General features: G+C 42.4%; 1 protein-coding gene across 1 annotated transcript in view; it reads left to right on the top strand.

Annotated features, from left to right (window-relative positions):
• The window catches only part of GRIN2B (glutamate ionotropic receptor NMDA type subunit 2B), a 280635-nt gene that overhangs the window by 213349 nt on the left and 42123 nt on the right, over positions 1-25163 (top strand). Inside the window, exons 4-8 of the mRNA XM_055336794.1 lie at positions 16703-16905; positions 17658-17829; positions 18049-18202; positions 21472-21597; positions 24493-24722. Of these exons, the coding sequence (XP_055192769.1) occupies positions 16703-16905; positions 17658-17829; positions 18049-18202; positions 21472-21597; positions 24493-24722 (885 nt within the window). The remainder of the gene's footprint in view (positions 1-16702; positions 16906-17657; positions 17830-18048; positions 18203-21471; positions 21598-24492; positions 24723-25163) is intronic.

Here is a 25163-nt window from a genome sequence, read left to right as displayed (position 1 = left end):
TTATCTAGACCACTTCCAGATCCAAGAGTCTACATATATGCTCCCTCCTGTGGAATCCCACCATGTCTGTCTGCACCTCCACCAAGGCCCCCAAGCCTTAAGCCTCACTTGACCCTTTGCCCCAACCCATCGCTTACTTCTTTCTATGCATTTTATATTTTATATACTATGTGGCACAGAGTCACTTCATCCTCATTAACTTCCTCTGCTTAATTAGGCAGAGGACAAGTTCCAAACAACTGAAGAATACATGGAAATTCACTGATGAAAATATAAACAACAAATTAGGAGCACTTTTAGAACCCCCAGGAAACGTGAACTGTAGAAGCAGAGAAAGGGACCCATTCCTAAAAAAGTGACTTCGACTTATAAAGTCACACAGAGCTCAGTTCACGTTTCATTAAATATTAACTCCACATTATTCTCCCAGGCTGGCCCAACCCCATTTTGTTGTGATTTCTACAGATTTCACACATACTTTATATTTACAACAAGTAACTGAGGTGAAAGGAGTTCTCTTTCCTAAATAACACTTTATCCTTTAAATAAGCAAAATGGGGACGCCTGTGTGGCTCAGTGGTTGAGCGTCTGCCTTCAGCTCACAGCATGATCCCGGGGTCCTGGGATGGAGCAGTGGCCTTGGTACTCTGCCTCTTCCCAGATGCTCTTCTTTTTCAACCATGAAGATGGTGGAAATGAAGGTGATGGCTTTGCCTGGTAGGAGTCCGAATGCTGCATTAATTTTCCATTTTATTTAGGTACAGATTTGGAATTTCCAAGTGCCAGTGGGGTGTAACTTTACTTCGCTTTAATTTTATTCTGAATCTTTGTGACTTGAGCTGGCAACACTAAGGCTCATTTCTCTTCTGGACTGCACTAGAAACCTTAGTTCGTGGCCTGTTTTCAGTTCGGTTGTCATTCCCAATGAAGTGCTTTGTTTCATTTTCTTTTTTTTCTTGTTGTTGGTGGTGGTTTTCTTCTTTCCCAGTCAAATGGCTTTAGCAAAGTTGAGGGACGCTGAGGAAATTTAGTAATTTAAATCCACCCCGTGCCCTGGACAGGAGTCCAGGCCTGGTGCCTTTCTGCTAATTAATTCTCCATGTCAGACATCTGGAAACCCGCCTCTTCTGCCTCATCTGAGTTGACTAATTAATTAAGCTGAGTTTGTAAACAGGCATTTTCTCCCCCAGCACTTTTTTCATCATCTGTTTCTTTAGCCACAAGCTGGTGACCCCATTTAATGGTAAACTACCTGGCCAATAATTTTGCTCTCCTGTGGACTGAGAAGGTTCCATTTGGAGGCTGCCCAGCACAATACAAGAAGCCCAGGCTTTAGAGGGAGGCAGATAAGAATTTCTATGCAGTTAAGCCATTTCTTAATTATGTGACCAGAGGCAAATTACCTCATAGCTCAAATGTCAGGTTCCCCATTTTTCCCCTGACAGACCTACCACGTAGCCCAGTGTCTGGCATGTCATTGGTATAAATACCTCTAAATAAATAAACACCTCTAAACATCATGTGTTTTTGCTCCTTGGGACACTCATAGTACCTTGACTTTGTGCAGGGAGTAGCTAATTTCAAGACACTTCCACATACATTATCACATTTGTTGCTCTTAAACCCTAGTGGGGGAGTTTTGGTAAATGTTAACGCTCGTCTTTAGCAGAGAATTAGACTCAGCAAGGTTAAGGGACAAGGTCCCATAGCTGGTGGGAGGCAGAGTCTGACCAAGTCCTCACACTCATGGCCAGTGCTTTTGCTTTGAGATCAGGTATTTTCCTGACCTTTAAGAGATGGTGTTTCACTAGATTTTAAACACTGGGGGGGGGGGGGGAGTTGCACAGGGTATCTCGAGAGCACCTTGTAAGGAAAATGATGAGATACCACTGATACAAAAGATGTTGAAATACCTACTAGAGAAATATTATTTGGTACATGGAAGGATATAGACAGTTTAGCTTCTGAATTTCCCATTCTTTAGCATCCTCCTCTGTCCCAAGAGCTTTGCTGATAAAGACACTCAGATTCCCAAAGACTCAGTGATTTGTCACATTCACAGGACTTGTCAGTGATAGGGCTGGGCCTGAAACTCAACTCTGTGTTCAGTGATCTTTCAACAGTACTATAATTAAGAAGGACTTACGTCAGCATGGTACTTATTTATAATAAAGAACTCTAAAGTACTTGGTGCTATTTTGTGTTTTAATTCTATCTCTGTCATCTTCTTGCTTCTAACTACTTCTTAGATATTGCCTGAAATGCCCAGCCTTTTCCAAGGTGGATACCTTTCAGTTAGCCTCTGCTATGTAACAAACACCCCAAAACTGAGTGGCTTGAAACAACTATAATACAAAATAATACCATTGTATTACTCAACATTCTTTGATGTAGCAGTTTGAGTTGGGGATGAGCTGGGTGGTTCTTGGGTTCATCTGACATGGGGCTACTCATCTGCTGGGGTAACCTAGATAATCTAAAACAGCCTCACTCGCATGCCTAACTGTTGATACTGGCCATCATCTGTTCCCCATTCTGCATGTTTGCCCAACCTCAAGGAGGCTGGCTCATGTTTCTTCAGAGTTGTCAGGAACATTCCAAGAAGGCAAGGCCCATTGCACTGTCACTCATCAAATCTCTATATGTATTACATTTTTTGCTATCCTACTGGTCAAAGCAAGTCACAAGGCCAAATCTAGAGTCAATGAGAGAGATGACTACACAAGTATGGATATTGGGATATATGATTCATTGGGTACCACTAATATAATGACCTACCATGAATGGATATAAAAATAATATCTGCCTTATAAGACTATTCTGAGAATTAAATAATGCATGTGCCATGCTTAGCATGGCCCCTGACACATAGTGAAGGCTCAATAAATATTAGTATTTTAAGCAGAATCGCCATCATGTATTATTAGCTGCCAAGAGCAGGTTCTCCTTTTAAAATCCCACTCACTCATTTGTTCAACTAACATTTACTGAGTACCCACTGCAGTACTGTTCCTTGTGGTAGGCATTGCAGATATAGTAATAATAATAATAATAATAATAATAATAATAATAATATTCATTCCTTGCCTTTGAGAAAATTATAGTCCACTAGAAGAGACCAGACACATAGGCAACTCAATATATATGTTTAGCAAGTTCAGTGACTGAGATATGCACAAGATATTTGGTGAGAACAAAAGAGGTCTTACCTAACTCCTCAATCCCGCCTGGGGCTGTGGTGAGGAAAGACTTCTTGGAGTACATACTACTTGAGCTGAATACTAAAGGTTGAGTGGTGTCATCCAGAGGAGAAGAGATTTAAAATAGAGAATCCCAGTAAGGTAAAGGCATTCTGATAAGAAATAGCATAGTGTGGTATTATCAGATAAAGGTAAAGGCTAGGAACCGTGAAGAGAGAAGTTAAAAAAGAAAGCAGAAAAGCCAGAAAAAAGAGAGAAAGGAAGAGGGGGGGGGAGAGGGAAGAGATGGAGAATAACTACATATTCATCCAAGGAGGGTGGTTATCATTCTGTAGGTGAAGGAGGAGGCACTGACAAGCTTTGAAAAAGGTTAAGTGTGGAGTCAGATCTGAATGTTAGACAGATCATGCTGGGGGCCAGGTAGAGGATGCACTGGAGGAGATAAGACTGGAGATGGGGAAACCAGTCAGGAGTAAGGTAGGAATCCAGATAAGAGAGTAAGAATGGAAGCCAATGGGAGATTCCTACCTGCCATTTCTAGCCTCCAAAGCTGGGGGAAGGAATTTCGGGAGAAAAGGAATGACTTTGGATTAGCATAGTCCTGAAGATTCCAGAAAGACTATCTTATCTTGTACACATTTAACAGATATGTTTGTCGACAGAGTTGGACAGTTCTGCCTAAGGAAAGGGTGGTGGAGCGGGGACAATTGTAGAATGAGTGGCATTGCTAGGGATTTAGTCCTCTTGTCCATGGCCTTATTGAAGAAGCCGTTCTATGAATTCTACAAGGTATCTTTTTAGAAACCTATCTTTCGTGACTTTCGTGTTTTTTTCTCTTCTCTGGTCTGGTCTTTTAAAATTATAATGTATTTTTTCAATGGCTTTGACCTCTTCTATTTGTGCTCCTTCATCGCCTCAGTGATTTTAATGTGTCTTTTCAGTGTTCATGCCTTGTTTCTTTTCATATATATTCACAACCTTATGCCTTGGATTTCCTGGATGATCACACTTTCAACTCTGCTGCTTCATTGTCCCTGCAAACACATTCATAATTATTGGAGTTTACATTCAGATTTGTGGTCTGGAAAACATTGTCATTATAACTACACAATATGTTTCTTTTCCACAGTCCCTCCTGTTACTTTCTTTTTGGTCCCTTGTACATGAACACCCTGCTGCACTAAAAACAGCTTTCCACAATCTCCCCTGATGAGGTCCTGCTCCAGCTCTGGCCACCTTTTCTAGCTCTGGATATTTTGCATGAGAACCTGATTTTGCTTGTTTGGTTTACTTTACTGAATGGACAACTATTTGCATCAGTTTTCTTAGCATCTCTGAGATACACTTCAGAGGAGGTGGTAGCCCCGCATGTCTAAGATCTATGGTAGATTCCTGTGTATTTTCAGGTAACCTCTTCTTTAAACATCTTGAATACATTTGGAACTCAGAGGAGGAGAGGATATGATGAAACTTACCGAGAGGCAAAGGGCAGAAGGAGCTGGGAGTAGCCCAGTAAAGCAGTGTTTGAAGAGCAGTATGATCATCTCTGGCTCCTAGGGGTCTCCCGTGCAAACTCAGAGCCCTCTGGATGACGACACCGCTTCCATTTTGTGGATTTTATCCTCCAGCTGCTCTACATTCCTAGTGCCTGTAATGCTGCAGCAGGCCCGAGGCATGCAGGGCTGCCTAAGGAGAGCAGGATGGGTGGGCTGTTCTGAGTCAGTACCATTTGCTGAGCATCATTATTACTACATGCCTGATACTGTTCTTATGCATCTTGTCTAACACTTAAAGCAATATAGAGGTTAGTCGGGAAAAGCAAAGGTTCTGACCTCACATTGCCTGTGTTCACATCTTACATCTTACTTTAAGATGTGAACTTGGCATGGGGAACCCTTACACAGGGATCTTACAGGAACCTTCTGCGAATGAGCTCCTAATCCAGGAAAGGGATTTGTAGAAGAGGCACGTGGAGAATAAAAAAGGAGAATAAAGACATGAAAATGACTGGGCCTGGCCTCAAAGTTTGGCATGTAGAACAGTTGGGGAGGAGATGCCAAATGAACTGCTGAGTGTGATTGCTGAAACTGTAGACCCTGTGACCATCCAGGTAACCCCCTTGAGGCCTCCCCAGGGTAGGATGCAGTTACAAGCCACTGTCAGACCTGGTAACAGAAACTGTAGCTGCTTGGCCCTGCCCAAATCCAAACTCTGAGCTTGAATGTAGGTTTGCTGCCTTTCCTTCACTTGGTCCCAGGCAGGGAAGCACTTGCTTAGGAATGGCAGTGGAATCTGCCCGTCACTGGTGAGCCAACCTACTTCTTGGATCATGAGATGTTCAAAAAAAAGCTTATGAGAAATACCACCAATACTACCATAACTTCTGTCATTTACTTGGGGCTCACCGTGTTCCAGGCATTCCACAAAACATTTTATGTTCATTATTTGATTTGATTTTTATCAAAACCACACAAAGATAGCTATTATCCATTGCCTTTTATAGGTGAGATAAATGTATGTAATGAGGACTTGTTTTGATTATAAAGACTAGACACCCAACGTGAACTAGCTTAAGCAAAAAGCAAATTTCTTATAAGGATATAAGACTGTCTCATCAGAACCCACAACAGAACTGTGGCTGGATCTCCTGAATAGCTACAAGCCAGGACTCCAGTGCTCTCAGATATCTTAACCACTCTCAATTGTATGTACTTTTCTTGGACCATTGGCTTCATTCTTTTCTCTCTCCATGGGCCAATTTTCTTCATAGGGTACCAAACATGACTACCCACCACTTCTGAATTTTGCATATTCTAGGATATGCTACTGGGGTGAGACTGACTTGGCCCTCTTCTTGGTCCTAAGGTTAAAAATCTGGATTTCACCCAGCAGTCAGATGTTCTGCCCCTTAGGTCAGGGGTAGGCTACAAAGTACAATAACATGGCAGCTATCATAGGAGCATGCAGTTGAACTTGAGGAAGAACAATTCACAAAAGAAGGAGAGACTGAAGACTAAGAAAAGAGGTTTGGGGAAAGAGTGAGCTAGAAGTGTCCAACGGGGGCCACCCAGGTGGCTCAATGGTTGAGCGTCTGCCTTTGGCTCAGATTGTGATCCCAGGTTCCCTCACAGGGAGCCTCCTTCTCCTTCTGTCTATGTCTCTGCCTCCTTCTCTGTGTCTCTCATGAATAAATAAATAAAATCTTTTTTTAAAAAGTGTCTGGCAAAAGATGGCAGGTTGGTAGACAAAACAGCAGGCATCCACAGCACAGAGTTTAAAAGGTTGGGAAACTTGTCCAGAGTCACACACAAGTAAAGCCAGGACTCGAATTAGGCCTTTCTGACTTCAAAGCCTATGCATTTAACTGATATGACAAAGTAGAATGAAGTAGTGGAGTGAATGAATTAATACATATAGACTCCATGCATGCACACATCACATATATTACATATGTATACAAATACTTGTGAAGCCAGTGCTCAAATTCAGGAAGTCACATTCGGAATGGTCAGATACTATGCACCTCACAGCTTCTCATTTGAGGAAAAAGGTGGAGAGTAGTAAAAAGCTAACCTGATGAGCTGTGTCCATGACTGAGGCCTGTGGCTTGGGCCCCAAAGACAGATCATAGCAGCACCCCTAGAGTCCACCCACACCCAGGAGTCAGCATCCCTGCTGAGCTGTGTTCTGAAGCAAGCCCATGTTCTGGGCATATTGCACACAAATCTAGAGCTGTGTGATATAGGAGGAAGTTGATTCAGGGAAAGTGGGACTAGCCCTGGTGTTTAAAATTTTTTAAAGATTTTATTTATTTATTTATTTATGAGAGACACACACACAGACAGAGGCAGAGACACAGGCAGAGGGAGAAGCAGGCTCCATCCAAGGAGCCCGACGTGGGACTCGATCCTGGATCCCCAGGATCAGGCCCTGGGCTGAAGGCGGCGCTAAACCGCTGAGCCACCCAGGCTGCCCGGTGTCATTTAAGTTTGACATGCGTGTCCTTGACTGGCTTCCACACGTCCTAGAGGGTGGTGCAAGGCTCAATTTTGGAGTTTCAGAGAAGGGGCCTCTTTTGGGGGAAAGGTAGATTAGAGGAGATGGTGGAGCTCAGCTCTCAGCGATTGAGCCCTCCTGAGTCCCCAAATAGGGGTCTGGGGTTCATGTCCAATGAAACAGAGGCTTGGGGGATTTCCAAGCCTTTCAGACACTTCAGGACAATATGCTGAACTGTTCAGTCCATTTGAGCCTGTGTGGCAAACTGTTAACCAAATTCTCTGACCTAAAATAATTAATGCCCTTTCTAAAATATTCATCTCATCCCAGGGCAGGGTTTATGAAGAGGCAACACCTGGCTCATTGGAACTCTTTGGGTTCAAGGCCTTTGGTAAATCTAGAAGGGTCATAGCATTTTTAATCCCTGTGTTTTTTATTTTTATTTGTATGAAAACAGTACACAAAACCAAAAGAATTGCATGAAGTTTCCCCCGACTTAATGAATTGAAGTTAAGTTTGAGAAGTTGTGGAGTTTGCTCAGTGTTTCCCCCTTGCCACTTGCAAGCAAAAAATGTTTCTGGGAGGAAGTTAGTCATGTTAAAGAGTCGTACCCATGTTTCAATTGTAGGACTAATAATGATAATGAGGAGGGGGAGAAGGAAGAGTAAATAGCAAATACTTTGTGCACAAAGCTGAAATGTGTACCAGGCACAGAGAGATGAAGTAACTCACAGAGGTCACAGAGCTTGTCAGCGTCATGCCTCCTACTGCCACCTGCTACCATCCTGCCTATCAGGCCCACCCATGGACTTCAGTTGCCACTTACCACAAAGCCATTAGGCACATCCGTCGCTCATAGTTTCTGGGAGGCTGAGGTGAGAGTGGGAGGCTATGGGGCTGAAGCAGACTCTTCCCTCTCAGATCACAGGAAGGTGAGGAATGAAGAGGTCAGAAGTAGTCTCTTGCCAACGTGGCATAGTGAAAGAAACATGGACTTCTAATGTCAAAGAGATCTGAGGTACAACCCTGGACACTCAGTGAGTCTGTGTTTTATCTGTATTACGGGTATAACCACATCTCCCTTTTGGGGAATTAGTGGCCAGGGAATGCCTTGACTCCATGTGAAGTGCCTGGCACAGGGTCCAGCCCAGAATAGCTACAGTTACTCCAGTATTGTCACTGGCTTCATTCTCCTTTCTCTCTCACTAGGCCAGTTCTCTCATCACATCTGCTTGTGGGGTTGTCTGCAATGACCACAACTGTTTTCTGGTGCCCAGGGAATCAGCAGCTTCCATTCCTGGCACCGGCTCCTACTCTAGCTCGCCATGTTCCCATTCCTCCACTCTCCAGAGCAGGAGAGACAGAGGCAAGAGCAAGCGGAGAACAAGGATCACTCAGAGGGCGATGGCTGGCAGGCGCGGTGGGTATGCATGGTCCCCAGGGAGCCCCCGGCTCTCTTGGAGAGGCAGGTGTCAGACAGGGATAGCAGCAGAGGCCTGTGAGGACAACAGATGTCTCAGTTTCAGGAGACTCACGCAAGTGCCAGGCAGGAGTGGCCGGATGGACCTCCCTTTGGCCCGTGTGTCCCGAGCTGCCAGTCCCCAGCTTCCTGAGTGCCAAGGCAATAATAGGCCCAGGCAGTCATGGGTCAAATTTGAATATGGAAATTACTTTCTAATGCATTTTTCAAATGCTGGATTCCTAAACCTAGACATCACTGACTATGCAAATGATTAGGAGGAGCGTCAAGCTGTGCCAGTGGCCTTGTTAGGTACTCAGTGCAGCAGATTTCGCCATTATACTTACAGCAGTGCTTGTGGAACTGAGTCCGTCCAGGGCAACTTTATAATCAGGATGCTGGAGAGAGCCAGAATGCAGAGAAGCAGTACACGCATCAGCCTTTTTTTGTAGAAGAACACCGGAACTATACCTAGTGGAGCCTTTGGAGGGTACCATGTATTTTGCCTCTGGTGACATCACTCAGTGATTTATGAAGAACACGCTTGTTCAAGCCAGGACAGGGACAAAAAGAAGTAAAATAACACAGTCTCTGCCCTAGAGCGCTTAAAGACCTATTTCAGAGACAGGGATATATATATTAGACTATAGCTAGCATTTTAATATAACAGCAAAAGGGAGTGGTTGGCCCACAAAATTATTCTAGAGAAGCAACTAGAGCTTTTTCTTTGAGCAGGGATGACCAGAGACAGCTTCTTGGAAGTGGTGAGGCCTGAGAAGGACTGAGAAGGATGCAGAGCATTTGAGAGGCTTGGGAGGGCCAACAGAGGGAAGGCTAAGCAATGCAGAAGGCAAGGCTATATGTCTGTCACACTGTATAGGACAAGCTCTGTGCAAAAGGAGGAGCAAGGAACGCTTTGAGAGTGGGGTAGATCGTTTTTTCTTTTCTTTTTTTAATATTTTATTTAAATTCAATTCACTAACATGTAGTATAACACCAAGTGCTCATCCCATCAAGTGCCCTCCTTAGTGCCTGTAGCCCAGTTACCCCATTCCCCCACCCTTCTCCCCTTATGCAACCCTTTGTTTCCCAGAGTTGGGAGTCTCTCATGGTTTGTCTTCCTCTCTAATTTTTCCCTACTCAGTTTCCCTCCTTTCTCTTCTAGTCCCTTTCACTATTTCTTATATTCCACATATAGATCTTTTTTCTTTAAACCCAAGTGGGAAAACCAAATGTTCTATGTAAAGAGACATACTATGGAAGGAAGGTAAAGGTAAAATTATGTGCATGAAAAAATATAGCAAAAACAGAAGACAAATCTCAGAGGGAGAACAATATTTCAAGCATATCTGACAGATAAGGGATTACTCTCCTACTACACCAGGAGCTCCTTACAAATAGATAAGAAAGACAAACACCTCGATGGAAAATGGGTGAAGGATCAGACTAGAGGGTAAAAGAAAAATCTTAAATGCTAGCAGATGTGCAGAGGTGCTCTCACTGCAAGCCAAGGAGATGAAAATTTAAGCAATTAGATACCATTTTTCATTCCTTAGATGGGCAGATGTTAATGGTGATTAAAAAAAAAACAGTGCTGATGAGAACGTGTGCAAGGAGCACTCTTGTGCTTTGCAGACAGGAAGTTCCATCACTAAACACCTTTGGGAAAGTATTCCAGCAACATCGAGGACATTTTAGAAACATAAATATCCCTTCATTTTGCTTATTCATTACTGGGAATTAATGCTTTGGAAATACCAAGATATGTATTAATTATTTTGGTCAAAAAATTTTTAAGGAAATATCTTAAATACATTGAGTCATGCCCATTATTATGGACTACCTTGCAGCTGTCAAAAGGAGTTAGATCTAACTGGGAACAAGCCCATGATGTATAATGAAGTGAAAAAAAGCAAGTTGCAGAGACAGGTATATATTATGATACGATTTTGGAAAACACAAACGTGCCTGAGCACACTTATCCCATTTTTCATATATATGTATATGTATTTTGTATGAATACAGAGAATGGATGGCCATAGACCAGAATGTCCACTTGGTTACCAATGATGGGGAAGAGGGGCAGACATGGAAAAATAAAGACTGAACAAAATGTAATACTCAGACACTAAACCTTTAAAAGTCCTCAGGGGTAAGATGGGTGGCTTTAGGGGAAAAGAAATGGGAGTGCCTTCCTATCCTCAGATTTTTGCTGTGCTAGGACTCTCAGGCCTGCCCTGGAACAGCACCGACACAGGACACATGTCTAGGGGCAGCTACCTAATGTGACATGCTTTGGGGAGGAACAGGATGCACGTTTGGACTACCTTGCAGACACCCTGCCTCCTCTTTTAGCTTGCTCAGGGAGATCACAGGTAGTTTTACATTTTGCATTTTTAGAGTCAGTGGACTGTATAAAAATAGGCAGCAAATGTTTAGTGTTAGAGCCAGATGCCATCTCCAACAAGAAACAAAAACACTTTGAATTTTGAAAAATAACCTTTGACACCTAAAGAGGCTCTAATAAGTGCTTTTGTTCCAGGATCTTCAGAAATGACTTTCCATCCATGCAGATGAGAGAGGCAGCCCAGGGAGACTGGTGTCCTTTGGTATCTGTGCAAAGACCGCAGCAACATTCACAGCAGCTGTGCCCTGCCCAGGCCCTCTCTCTTCTCTGCGATGACACATTCACCAAAGAGACAAAGTCAGGGGCTTCCAGCAGAAACGTGGTCCCTGTGGTCTTCTTTTTTATGCGTGGCCTTCTCGGGGTGCTAATTGGTGACAGTTTTGTGAGTGGTCATGGAGGAGATCTGTTAGCTAGCAGAAGGAAGACTTTGATGCCTAAAATCACCACAGATCGGTTCTCTAGTATTTTCATGAGCAAAGGCTTATGGGATAAAATGCTGCAGTTTCATGAGGTAGACTTCTTGTAAGGAGAGATTCCCAGCTGAACAGGGGTTCAGCTTGTACCCAGAGTACCAAACCGGAACCCCTCAAAATGACTCCATGCTTTTCTGAGAAACCTAATCAGGGATTTTTTTTTCTTTTTTTCTCTTGAGAAAGATGATTTCAGTCCTCAAGAGCTCTTCGTAAATGTTAGTATGGCAGAGAACTGCATTTTTTATAGACAGATGTTGTCATTAAACGTGTGTGTGGTAATGATGTTTGTTTAGTGCTTATCTCTGAGGAATTCAGAGCACTTTATAGACATTTTCTTCATTATTTCCTCCAGGTTTTTCTTTTTCTGATTATATTTTAATCTCAGCTATAAATTCTTCATTCAGTTTTTCTCACTGTATTTTCTCCAAAATATCTCCCATTAACTTCATTTCCTACTACTCTCTGCATTTCCAGTATTACAGACTTGTACCAGTTTGGATGTTCTAGGAAAGCATCCAGATGTTTCCCTGTTAGGGTCTCAGGCTTCTCTTTGTCTTTTTGCCATTCTTCGTCACTCTGAACAAACTCTCTCATCTGTAATATTTCCGCTATGCTTCCTCCCCCTTAAATGAGTTGTTGAAACAGACTTCATTTTTCTACATAAAAAGTTCCTATCATATTTAGCTGTTCAATTGTTTCTAACTGCTTGCTCCTTGCCCTGAGGTAGCTCATTTGAGGTAATTAAACATGTTCTTTAACACAGGCAGTGTGTATTGGCATTGTGAATCTGTTATTTATCGCAGAGGGCTTTTTTTTTTCTCCCAAAACTGTATCTCCTTTCAGTCCTCAAGAATTTAACTTTTCTTCTTCACTATAGTCATCCTTGAAGAACCAATAAAAAAGAATCATTACTTTAAGACAAGCTAATCTTTTTGTGTAAATGAATCAGATACTTCCCTCCCTTTAGGAAATAACCATGTAGAACACTTTTCCCCTGGGTTCTAATCAGATGGAAGTGTGGTAGAGAGCCTCTGTCCTAAAAAGATCCTAGGATCATGAGATTTTGTGCAAGCCATCTTAGAAATCATTTCCTTACTCTACTAGTTTGGGAACTGAGACTCAGAGTTTTTAAGCATTTGTCTATGGTCACAAAAATACTTAGAGTTACATTCAGAATTTAGGGTAGGAGACAAGACACCTAAACAGTTAAAGTCACTAAATAAGGTAGTGAATAGCATGAAATAATGAATGATTTGGTTCCTGTGGGACATTTGTGAACTGGAAAATATTTAATAAATGGGAGATAAGGATGAGCAGAGGAAGCCCTGAATTACAGTGTTTGCCAATTTCATGGGTGCCCCCAACTAATTTCAAGCTACGAGCATAATGCCATTGAACAAGGAGGTGGGAAGAGATGAGTGCTATACAGTTGGTTCTCTAGAAAATGCAGATTGTGCAGGTCTTTAAGGAAGAGGATAACTGAACTAGACCATTTCTCCCCACACATGATACCTTTCAACCATGAAGGACTATCCTTGATCTTTCTTTTGAGCAACTGTAGGACTTTGATCCTTTGCTCTTGCTCTTGACTCAGTGGATAAAGTACTCTTTGCCTAATGCACTATTACATTTCAAGACCTGGATCAAAGATAAGGGTCTTCATCAAGCTTTTCCCCTACCCCTTCAGAAATAATCACTTCTATTCTGAATCCCAGAATGCTTTATACCTTTTATTAGGTAATTACCAAAGCCTATTTTGATGTTATTATCAACAGATAGTATCTTTCCCCATAAGACTGTCCTCAGAGGACAGGGATCATATTTACTCCTTCATTGACAGAGCAGCAGTGCAATGTAGGGGAGACAGCCCAAGCTTGGGAGCTAAACAGTTCAGTTTCGAACCCTGACATTGCACTCTCTCACCATGACGGTGTAAGTCATCAAACCCCTCTGTGTTCTCATCTGTAAAATGAGACACTAAATAATAGTCCCTATCTCACAAGCTTGCTGTGATGATTAATGAGATGATTAGAATGTTCAGTGCCTACCATATACTAGGCCCTTGCTAAATGCTACCTGGTGTTGTTATCTGTAACACAGAGCCCAGAGCCTGGCACAGAATAGGCATACAGCTGCTGTTGGTTGAATTGATCTGAAGTGAAGCAAGGAATGAACCTGCTAGGTTGTTGGGAAGTTGGGAAAAGGTGTGCTAGTGGGGACTCCATATGCAGGTTATTGTTGGATAAATGAGAATGATCTAGTAAATAAAAATCATTTGATCATAGGATTATAGGATCAAAACCTAATTTTCCAGCTGTGGTATGATGAACATAGAGCAGAGTGGGATCATCTATGCCCTTCCCTTACCCCATGTACTAGATACTGTAAATCCATAAATATAACATTTGTTATTGCAGTAGGTTTTATAAATTGCTGTTAGTTGAAATATCTCCTTTTAAATACTGTGTGTTTGCTTTTTGAAAAAATATAAATGCTAGACTTTATGTATAAATACTATTAAATCTCATCCCACTTGGTTTAGTCCATTCCAATTAATTCATATCACTTCCAACCTTGATTCTGCAATGCAGTGTATCTTCTATCCCATTTAGCTTGTGTTATCTGCAATTTTGTAAGCATTCCTTCTGTTTGGTTTTATGAAACACTACACAGGCCACTTGTAAGGACAGAGTGTCCTGATGTGTCCCTAAAGACCTCTTTCCATGTTGGGATTGATTCATTAAACAATCTTTTTTTTTCTTTTTTGGATAAGTATTTTACTCCTTTCAAATCTGTCAAAGTATACAATAATCTATATTATATTTCATATGGTTCACAAGGGTTCATGAAAAACCTTGCCAAAATGCTATGTCTGCAGCATTTTTGTTTTACAGATACAGTAAGTCTATTATAAGTCTATTAGAAAAGAAAATGCTGCTTGCTTGTTGAAACCTGTTCCTGATTAACCTATAGTAGTTCTCAGTATCAGTAACTTCCTTTTCCAATATGAACAAAGGATTACTATTTCAAAATAGTGAAGTCAACTCTGTCAAGGTAAATTAAGCTGAATGCGCACACCTTGACCATCCAGGTGAGAAATTTGAACACATCCTGAGGGCAATGAAAGGCTGTTGGAATTCTTGAACAGGGATTATATAACCAAATAATGTTTTAGGAAGAGCCATTTGGCAGCAGTGTCCACAGTGCACTCTGGGGGGTGGGTACCCTGTGTGAAGTTTGAAGTTGCCTACAGTAATTGCAGAATGGGCTGCTGTACTACTGGACTAGGCTAATAGCAGAAAAGATAGAAGAGAATACATTTAGATTTAAAAGAAAAAACCCCAAAGGGACTAGTGAGAGAAGATGATAAGGGCAGAAAAAAATAAATGAAAATAGGTATATTAGGGGTTCCCAACTTTTCCCCATCATGGAACATGCAGAAAATGCTATCAGTTTGGCCACTGGGATAAATAGGGCAAGTTGGAGGTAACTCAACATCATGGGCCCCCGGGGCTCCCCTCTCCCAAGTCCTACCTCCTCTCTCACCACTACCTGAAGACATAAATATCCCCATATGGCTGGGAAGCCATTTGGATATTTCTGCTTGACAAATAAGTACTCTTAGCAATTGCACAAATATAGGACCTTTGGTACGGAGAAGACAATACACAAAAAGGAAAGCAAACATTTGGTTCAGTGCATAATTCTGAATACAGAAGTCAAACATGGTTTGCACACTTGGCAAACGCTGGCACCAAAGTTAATGCTCAACAAGTTGGTCCTGGACACCAAGCTGCTGACCATGTTATAGTGATCCAATAAAACAAGGGCAGTAGCTGTACAGACCTAATACAGGCATGGAAATAGCACCTACTAGGCAGGTGGGAGGGAGATAAAAACCACACCTAGGGAGTTTCTAGGTAGAAACCCCACCATAGACAAAAGCAGACACAAAGGAAGGCATTTTGGTTTTGTGTGAATACGGAAATCTAAGCCTATTTGCTTGAAAATTTATGAAGTACTGCCCATTTGTTACTCCTTACTGATTTATGTAGTTCATAATTAAGTAGTTTTGTAGTCCTGGTGCCTCACTTATGCTGCTAATTTGCATTGCTCCATGGAGGAAATTATAGATTGGGAAAACGCAGGAGCTTACAATCCATAATTCCTGTGGTAATTGAAGATCTTTGGTTATAGAAAATGAAAAGGTGTTCCCTCTTCAGTAAGCTCAAGGGCAGAGTGAGAACAAGAACCCACCAACGAAGTCCTACAGATTCTATTATAAAAACAGGAATGAATGGCTCTTCTAAAAGATAATGGGACCCACACATTTCTCCCAGTGATTGGCAGCAGGGCCACCATGTGAATGATTCCAGGGGGCATCCACTTCTCACATTGGAGTATATTTGAGTGGTGCTCCCTGAAGTTGGGGACACAGCCTATGCACACAGAAAGACCTATATGGTCCATCCCAGGGCTCCCACCCAACCCAGCAGGTGCATACCTGCATTGACTTGTGGCATTCACTACCAGCCCAACCATGCTTCCTTCCCCAGCTAAGCTATGTCAGTATTCTTTAATCCTGACTTATCATTTTATTCCAATTCAGATCTACTCAGTTCTCCACATGACTTCCCACTGGACTTCTGTTACAAGCCAAAACACATCCTTCTGGCTCATTTGCTCCAGTCATTCTGTTGACCTTTCCAGAGCTATTTGCTGCTTTCACTATCATGCTCCTTGTTACAGTTAAGTAGAAAAAACTGCCAGCCACACAAGGCAGGAGACTCTGTCATCCTCCCAGCACTTGGTATAGGCTTTATCACTGTAAACATTTGTTTACATTTCGGACTTCCTCACTCAGTGTGAGTTTGATGAAGGGCAGAACGATGCCTCTTTGAGCCACAGGGTTTTGCAGGGTGCCCAGCACATAGTAGATCCTCTTTTTCACGTATGGTAAGTGAGGGAGTAAATGAATATATTACCTTTCTTAGGCATGGACATGGTAGTCTTATTCTGAGCATATGGGTTAAAAAGCATTTCCTCTCTATTGTGTACAATGCCTGTGTCCATTGACCTTTGTTTAATAGCTTCCTGGGTGATGCTAGGAGAAGCTGCTAGGATCTATTGCCAGTGGTTTCTGAGTCTTTTGTTTACCCCCATGCAGGTGGGGAAGTGGAAAGACAAATCCTTGCAGATGAAGTACTACGTGTGGCCCCGAATGTGTCCTGAGACAGAAGAACAGGAGGATGACCATCTGAGCATTGTAACCCTGGAGGAGGCCCCCTTTGTCATTGTGGAGAGTGTGGACCCTCTGAGTGGAACCTGCATGAGGAACACAGTCCCCTGCCAAAAACGCATAGTCTCTGAGTATGGCCCCTTCCCCAGTGCTCTGGGTGGCATGGGATAGTCAGATTTAGTATGGCTGTCAGCACCTGCTTGAGCAGGGACCTGAGGCATAGAATGAATTTGGTACCGTGTTCAATTTTCATTTACTACTGAGCAACGGAATGACTAGCAGTTCTGTGGTTCTGTCCAGGTCATGACCCAGGGGAATTACTTCTAACTGTGCTCACATATTTTTGGCCTTGCCTGGTCTCAACAGCCAGGACTTCAAATTTATGGAGATTCAAATTTGCCTTGATGTTGAACTATGTTTTCTTGAGTCATCATGCCCTGTAATTTTGAGATTTAGAAACAATTTTGGAAATTGGTAAAACTAAGCTAAACTATTAGAAGTCAGGATGATGATTCTCTTTGGTGAGGGTGAGAAATGCCTGGAATAGAAAATAAAAGGGTAATTTTTCTGTATCTCAATTTGGTGCTGGTTAAATGGGTGGGTTCAGTGTGGGCAGATTTATCCAACTGAACCCTCAGGGTATGCACATCTTTCTGATGTATGTTATACTTCAAAGGAGCACTAAAAATTGGGAGAAAACATGGTTCAATGTGATGAGTTAATGAAAGAATTACAGTTCTGTGGTCTGATTTATTTCCTCACTCAGGTGCTGAGCGGTGAAGGGAGGACCTGCTTTTTTTGGGTTGGAGTTTTAATGGTAAGGGTAATATCTGCTCTCTTGTACAAAGCCTTGTTTTGTTTTCTTGTTTCTTCAACTGGTTAGGAATAAAACAGATGAGGAGCCAGGTTACATCAAAAAGTGCTGCAAGGGGTTCTGTATTGACATCCTTAAGAAAATTTCTAAATCTGTGAAGTTCACCTATGATCTCTACCTGGTTACCAATGGCAAGCATGGGAAGAAAATCAATGGAACTTGGAATGGTATGATTGGAGAGGTAAGTGTCAGAAAGTAAGGGCCATTTCCATTCTTCATTTATTTTGTTTCATGCAAATATATAAAAAATGCTCATTTATAAATTTTAGAAAATGCAAAACAGTAAATGGACTTTCCTGTTCCCACTATACGAAGGATACCACTGCCAGGCCATGTTTTCCTTGCAGTGGTCCTTTGCCTTCCTGAGTGCTCTAATTGAAGCATTGTGTCTTTCTCCCAGGTGGTTATGAAGAGGGCCTACATGGCAGTGGGATCACTCACCATCAATGAGGAGCGATCTGAGGTGGTTGACTTCTCTGTGCCCTTCATAGAGACTGGCATCAGTGTTATGGTGTCACGCAGCAATGGGACTGTCTCACCATCTGCCTTCTTAGGTAAGTGATATGCTTGCTGGTGTGAAGCAACTGGACATAAAAACAGGTACTTTATGTGAGGGTTAAGTGAAGGAGCATATGGCCAGGCTCTTTCAACCAGGAGGTGGTTTGCTAGTAGTCTATTTAATTTGGGGGTCTTGAGAATAGATTATTCTCAAACATGAAAACTGAAGAACACCCAAAACCAATAGGGTAGAATAACACCCTGTAAAGAAACAATGCTGGGCCCCTACTTTAGTCCCATTCCTGCCACTTATTCATCACTTGACCCTGAGCAAATATGCTCCATCCTGGGACTTTGTTTCATCATCCATAGAAGAAGACATTTCAACCAGCTGACTTCTGGGGCTACTTCCTGCTTTAATGATTTCTAATTCTAGCTATCATTGAAATACCTTTTTAATTGTCTTCCAAGAATTGAGCTCCAAGCTACCAAAAAAGGTTTTCTGTTTTTACATGCATTTTTCTGAGCTTTGCTAGGTACAGCTGATCCGATGCTTCCTCCCATTCTACACCATCCTTCCTCGTGCTGTTGTATACTTCTCTATTCTCCAGCATCACTTATGTGTCAAAAGCCTTAGATATGATATAAGACCTGGTGAGATAAGGCCAAGATTTCAATTAGATGAGGTCCTTTGTGAGCTCATACCCCATATTTTTTTTCAGGGGCTGTGAGAGCAAAGGGTTGGGAAATAAAATGTCACCTTAAAAACAGGACATTGGACTGGGAGACAGGCGGCCCAGCCTGGGCATAAACAAGCTGTAAGCCCTTGGACAAGTCACAAACTCTCTGAAGGACATCAACTTTTTTTTTTAAATGAAGATATTGGAATAGACCTTGACTAATGTTTCTTTAAGCTCTATCCAGTGGGCAGGGGGGAAGGAAAATTTTTAATGAATGTACTATAAAGTGGAGTTATAGATCCCATAGAATTTTTCCATAAATTACTCGTTTCTCAGCTAGCCTTCTTACAGTGAAGCAGATTCTGGCCCTGCCAATTTTATGTGAAATATTAATAGAGAGCATACACTCTATGCATTAATCCTCATAGCAGTTTTGTGTATTTCATTTGCTTTTCGCCTTTGCAAGGATAATTGGAACATTAAGAGATACAGACAAAACTACATTCTAATTCTAACCCATCACTATAGCACTAAGCTCAGCTCCTGAACTGGAAGAGCCAGTGATATATCAGCATAGCCCTAGAATGACATAGCAATGCCAGGCAGGGTGTGTGTGTGTGTGTGTGTGTGTGTGTGTGTGTGTGTGTGTGTGTTTGGAGGAGAAGCAGTTAGTTGCTTCTAAGGGATAAAAGAAGCCAACATTTATTGAACATCTGTTTTGTGGTGTTCCAAGCATTACTATATATCCTTTTGTTATATTATCTCATTGATACTCATTGATAGTATTATTATACCCATTTTATGGCTCAGGAAACTGAATCTTAGACCTGTTAAGGAATTCTCCAACAGTCTATCAGTTCACAGCTAGTAGACCCAGGATTAAAGCCCAGATGTGGCTGCCTTCAGAGTCTGTATTCCAGTACTCATGGGGACATTTCAGAGTGCAACTCCTAATCCAGGCACTGGTGGACAGAGGTTAGGAAGTGATATAATGCAATGAGAAAGTACAAACTTTGCCCCAGAAGACCTCAGATTATAACCTGGCCCTGCCACTTTCTGGCTATGAACTTGGAAAGGACCTTGACTTCTGTAAAATAGATATGGTTATACCATAATGAAAGAGCCATTATAAGGATTATACAAAACATATGGTGAAAGTACTTTTTACATCGTAAAACCCAACACAAATGTTTGTTGTATTTTATGTACAAAAAGTTGCCATGGACTCAATGGGGGAAAAGAAAGCCTAGAGAGGATGCTTTTACTCATTTATTCCCTAATCTTAGAAGTAAAATCAGGGTAGGACTGCAATTAGTGAGAGCTGAGGGGGAGGGGCCTTCCTCACTCCACCATATAGAGGCTTTGAATTAAACCTGCTACCCTCACATCTCTGGCTGCCACTGAAAGGTTTTACATTTCACAGTTGGTATGTGTCTTATCAAGGTCCTTTTTTAAATTGTTAAGTGACCAGGTTTTTATAATTCCCTTCAAAAATTCAAAAGTAATGTAGATTTCAAGTAAAGAAAATATTTTCTAATTTCCAACCAATCTTTCCCCTTTCTCAGCTTCATCTTTATTAATGATTTGGAAAGTGGAAAAAACAGTATGTTAATTTACTTAGTTATGAGTTTACAGTGTGATGTGACAGCTAAAAAGGCCAGAACTATTTTGAGACACAATTGAGGGAACATCATATCATGGGAAAGAGTAGCAATTGTCCCTTTTTGTAGACCTTCAGAGAGGTGGCTCTTGGAATACAGTGTTCAATTTCTAGACACTTCTAAGCCAGAGAGATTTAGATCAGTGGAAGGGATTCAGCAATAATGATTAAATAAATTAAAGAAAGCATGTGTAGAACATTCTTGTTCTCCTTCCTAGTCTTATCCTATCAACTCTTTCACTTGGTGTTAGGGTATAGCTTGTAGTTGTTTTGTTAATTTCATCAGAGGCATGTTCCCTTGTCACTACATTCCCACTATTACAGATACTGATTGTCAATATGGATGGATTTTTTTTTTGACATTGACTCCCATCCTCATACCCTAAAGCTGTCCCATAAAATATACCACATCAAAATGGGTTGAAAAGTAAATGTAGGCTAGGAAGTCTAGGAGAGGTGAGGCAAGAGGGCAAAAGAATTATTCATTGGATGCAGTTATTACTGAATCAAGTCAAGTCCAAAATAAGACTAAGTCTATGGAGCATGAATTTGTGCACAAAGTTTGGAAGCATCAGTGAAAGGTTTTCCAGGCCTCTATGGAGCAGTGTGGCCATATGGGTGACAACATAAACCAAGAGCCAGTCCCATAGGATTCATTTACTCAGTATCTAGTACTTCTTATAGTTGCACATTTCCTGGCAATAGCAGAAACTATCTCAAAAAGTTCAAAAGAAGCTCTCCTTCTCATGTGTTTGAAAGAAAATAGACCTTGACATGCCCATCAGGGGAATGGAGACATTCAGACGCAGCCTGTCACTCTTCCCCAACCCGGGCTGTGGCTCTCTGAAGACATGCAACACACTTGTGGTTTGTTTCCCCTGCAAAAATACGTGTTGCCTATGCAAATGATATGCAAATCAAGCAGAATCTGTTTTTTTTTCCTCTGTTTTAATTTTGAGCACTGATTTTTTTTTTCCTTCTCCAGAGCCATTCAGTGCTGACGTATGGGTTATGATGTTCGTGATGCTGCTCATCGTCTCAGCCGTGGCTGTCTTTGTCTTCGAGTACTTCAGCCCTGTGGGTTACAACAGGTGCCTCGCTGATGGCAGAGGTAAGCCTCCTATAACTGTTGGATTTTTGCATTTTTCTCTCTCATTCTCAGTTCTGAGTTTCTGTACTCCTCTTTTGGTGTCTGCCCACTCCCTGACTTATCCATTTTTGAAAATGAACCCTCAGCCTTCCATGTCAAAAGCTTGGCAACTCATTAAAAATACCCCAATTAAGAGGTTAGTCTGGATCTGTATGTCCCTCACTGGCAGGAGCCTCACCTAGCAAGCCCAGTTCTACCCCGGGGTAAATGAGCGGAAAGCTGGCAGTAGATTCATGTAGCATAAACATGTCAGAGGAAACTTTTTTAATAACCTTAGGCTGTGAGCAGTCTGTCTGAACAGAAGGACCAACAATGCAGCTATACCCATATATTAAGAATAAAGAAAATGACGCTGCTCCAGGATATACAGGGGGTAGTTGTGGCTAATGGAGTCCACCTCTAAGGTACAAGATCTTCAAAACCCATGACCCTGGCTCAGATACATCTGCCAGGGAGCATAGACATTGTGTGGTTGAAATAAAATGACCAGCAGATAGTAGTTCTCACCCATAGCTACTGTTGAAGGCAGTCCAGTTTTCTGGCTAAGTGGGTCAAGAGATAGGAGGACTGCCCCTATGTTCGAGGCATTTATGAGACTTCATAAAACATTTGCTAGATTCCTGAAGAGGTACATGAAACCCCTGTAAATAATCCAAAACTTTGAGAATTCCAGGATTAGGAAATATTACACTTTTTTCCCTGAGCCTTCTCTCATCCAGAACGTGAGCTTTATTCTGAGATTGTACCTCCCAGAGGAAAGCCTTTTTTAGCCCCAGCCACACAAAGAATTATCTGTAGGACACTTAAAAGACAAAGGTGCTTGGACCTCATTTTCTAATATTCTGACTCATTCCAGTGTTGGATCTCGGGCCACTAGCATGTTTCAAAGTAGTGGTCTTCTACCTTGGTTGCAGACTAACCACCCACCCCACAGCAATTTAATAAGAATCTTTGGGGTTGGGGCGCTAGGCAGCTGTGTTATGTGAAAACTCCCCTAGAGTTTCTGTTGACTTCACAGTCCAGGCTGTGAACCACTACTGCCCTGTGTATTTCCAGGTTCAGACCTACCTTCTTATTTGGCTCATGCATTCTGGGGTAGACATTTGAATATCTCCACAATATGATACAGTCAGGGAACCTTGTGCCTGTGCCAAAGGGTCTTCCAGAAGCCATGACCTACTTCCCATCCCGAGTGGCGTTAGTAACAAGTGAAACATCTGAGAAACACGCAAGTACATACATACGTTAACAGTGTGAGGAACTGAAGTGAGTGTATGCTCTCTCTTCTCACTTTGAAGAAGATTAAGGAGGCAAAAATCCAGCCACAAAATTCAAAGCAAGGGCTTACAAGTTACTTACTTTACCAAGGGGCACCTATCTTCACGAAGGAATTCAACTCGGACCACTTTAAATACCAAGTCTCCTTGGGGCATTTTGCAATGTACAAAAGCTTTGATTTATGAACAACTTTTCAGTTACACATCTGTTCCATGAAATAAGGTCCACACGCACAGATGTGTGTGCACAGTTAGATACTAGGCTTGACATGTGTAGTCACTGATTTAGTTGTCAGAGCAGATGCTATCGGGATCACAGATAGTATCATAAGACCTGTGCTAATGTGTTGTAAAACTGTGCGGGCAGATGTTCATTTCTGCAGTGGAGGGGCTACCTGGAGACCCAGACATCAGGCAAGATTTTGCCATCACCAAGCTTTGAAAGCATTGAGACCACAATAAATCTAGGAGCAGAAGACCTGCCACTGTGCATATAAAGGTTGGGTGGAGGAGAGTCAAAGACAGTCTGCCTTTCTGCCCTCAGAGAGTGTGGCAAAGCCAGGCATCTGTGATTTCTTCTCTGGTCTTCCTGATATCTTTTACACAGAAGCTACCATGGTAGGAAACCCAGTTGGGGTGTGTTGGCATTGGAGTGGGGTCAAAACTTTTAGTGCTAAGCGCTCGAAGCTAAAGAAAAATGAGGGTAAGGGACTTTCAAAGGCATCTAGCAGCAGTGCGAATAAAATTGCAGGAGGCCCATGACAGTGGTAGAACATTCTCTCTAATTCTTGCTGACCTTTCTTAAAGTTGAAATCCTTTCCTGGTATATAGAAATATAAATTTCAGGAATGGCAATAATAAGGACAATAGAGTGTGACAATAGTGGGGTAGTTGCCTTTGCTATTCAGTTTAGATGTGGTCTTGAGGGTTTTGTATGCATGGGGGCAGGAAGGGGGCTTCTCCAGTGCCCTGGCTGAGGTCTGAACACTAGTTGAAGCAGGATCACACACACACCGACAGGCCCCTGGATTTTCTTCCAAAGAAACCTCTTCTGGTAAGTCAATCAGAGAAAGACAATTATCATATGGTTTCACTCATATGTGGAATATATGAAATAGCGCAGAGGATCATAGGGGAAGGGAGGGAAAACTGAATGAGAAGTCCTCAGACAGGAAGATAAACCATAGGAGACTCTTAAAAGAAACAAGCTGAAGGTTGCTGGAGGGGAGGTGGGTGGGGGGGATGGGGTAACTGGGTGACGGCCATGAAGGAGGGCACGTGATGTGATGAGCACCGGCTGTTAAATGCAACCGATGAATCATTGAACTCTACATCAGAAATAAATGATGTACTAGATGTTGATTAATTGAATTTAAATTAAAAAAAACAAAGAAATAACCTTCTCCTGCCTTCCTGAGGGTCCCAGGAGAAGAGAGGCATAAACTCAACTAAAAAGTGTATCTTAGTCGGAGGGTTTCCTGCTCTGAGCAGGAACTCACCCAGCTCCGCGTATCTGTTGGTTTACATAGAACCAGTGACTCTGTCTTACCTTTCTGTCCCTGTCTTTTGATCCCGGCAGAGCCAGGTGGCCCGTCTTTTACCATCGGCAAAGCTATTTGGTTACTGTGGGGTCTGGTGTTTAACAACTCCGTACCCGTGCAGAACCCAAAGGGGACCACTTCCAAGATCATGGTGTCGGTGTGGGCCTTCTTTGCCGTCATCTTCCTGGCCAGCTACACTGCCAACTTAGCTGCCTTCATGATCCAAGAAGAGTATGTGGACCAGGTTTCTGGCCTGAGTGACAAAAAGGTAAGAGAACCACCTGAGACCCTCCCCCACCCCGTATTTCCCTCAGTCCCGCTCTGAGCCATACAGCACATTCTCGCGTACCTGTTCATTTTCTCCCTCTATAGAATCGGCAGGTCTTTCTTACACCTGCTTACACTGGGATGTGGCAGTAAAAATCCATTTCCCTACTGAAATAATGGTGCTGCACCTTCGCTTCCTGATTTGTGAAAGGTTGGCACAAGTGCGCCCCAGGCCGCAAATAAGGGGCTTGGGATGTTAGTGGCTTCCCAGGAACATGGTACCTCCCGCTGGACGTGCTTGGGTGGCCCGTGAGCACAGGGCCGCCCGTTTGGTGTGTTATTAGAGGGCCGCCCCCTGCACCCACACTGAGATCACTGGCCCATTGTGGCCTTCATTTTCCTCCCAGTGGTATTCAGCCGTGGGCTCTCCGTTTGTTCATGG

The sequence above is a fragment of the Nyctereutes procyonoides genome, unplaced genomic scaffold (assembly GCF_905146905.1).
Source record: "Nyctereutes procyonoides isolate TBG_1078 unplaced genomic scaffold, NYPRO_anot_genome, whole genome shotgun sequence".
Taxonomy (NCBI): Eukaryota; Metazoa; Chordata; class Mammalia; order Carnivora; family Canidae; genus Nyctereutes; species Nyctereutes procyonoides.
Note: the sequence above shows the minus strand (reverse complement) of the source record. Positions and strands in the feature narration are given on the sequence as shown.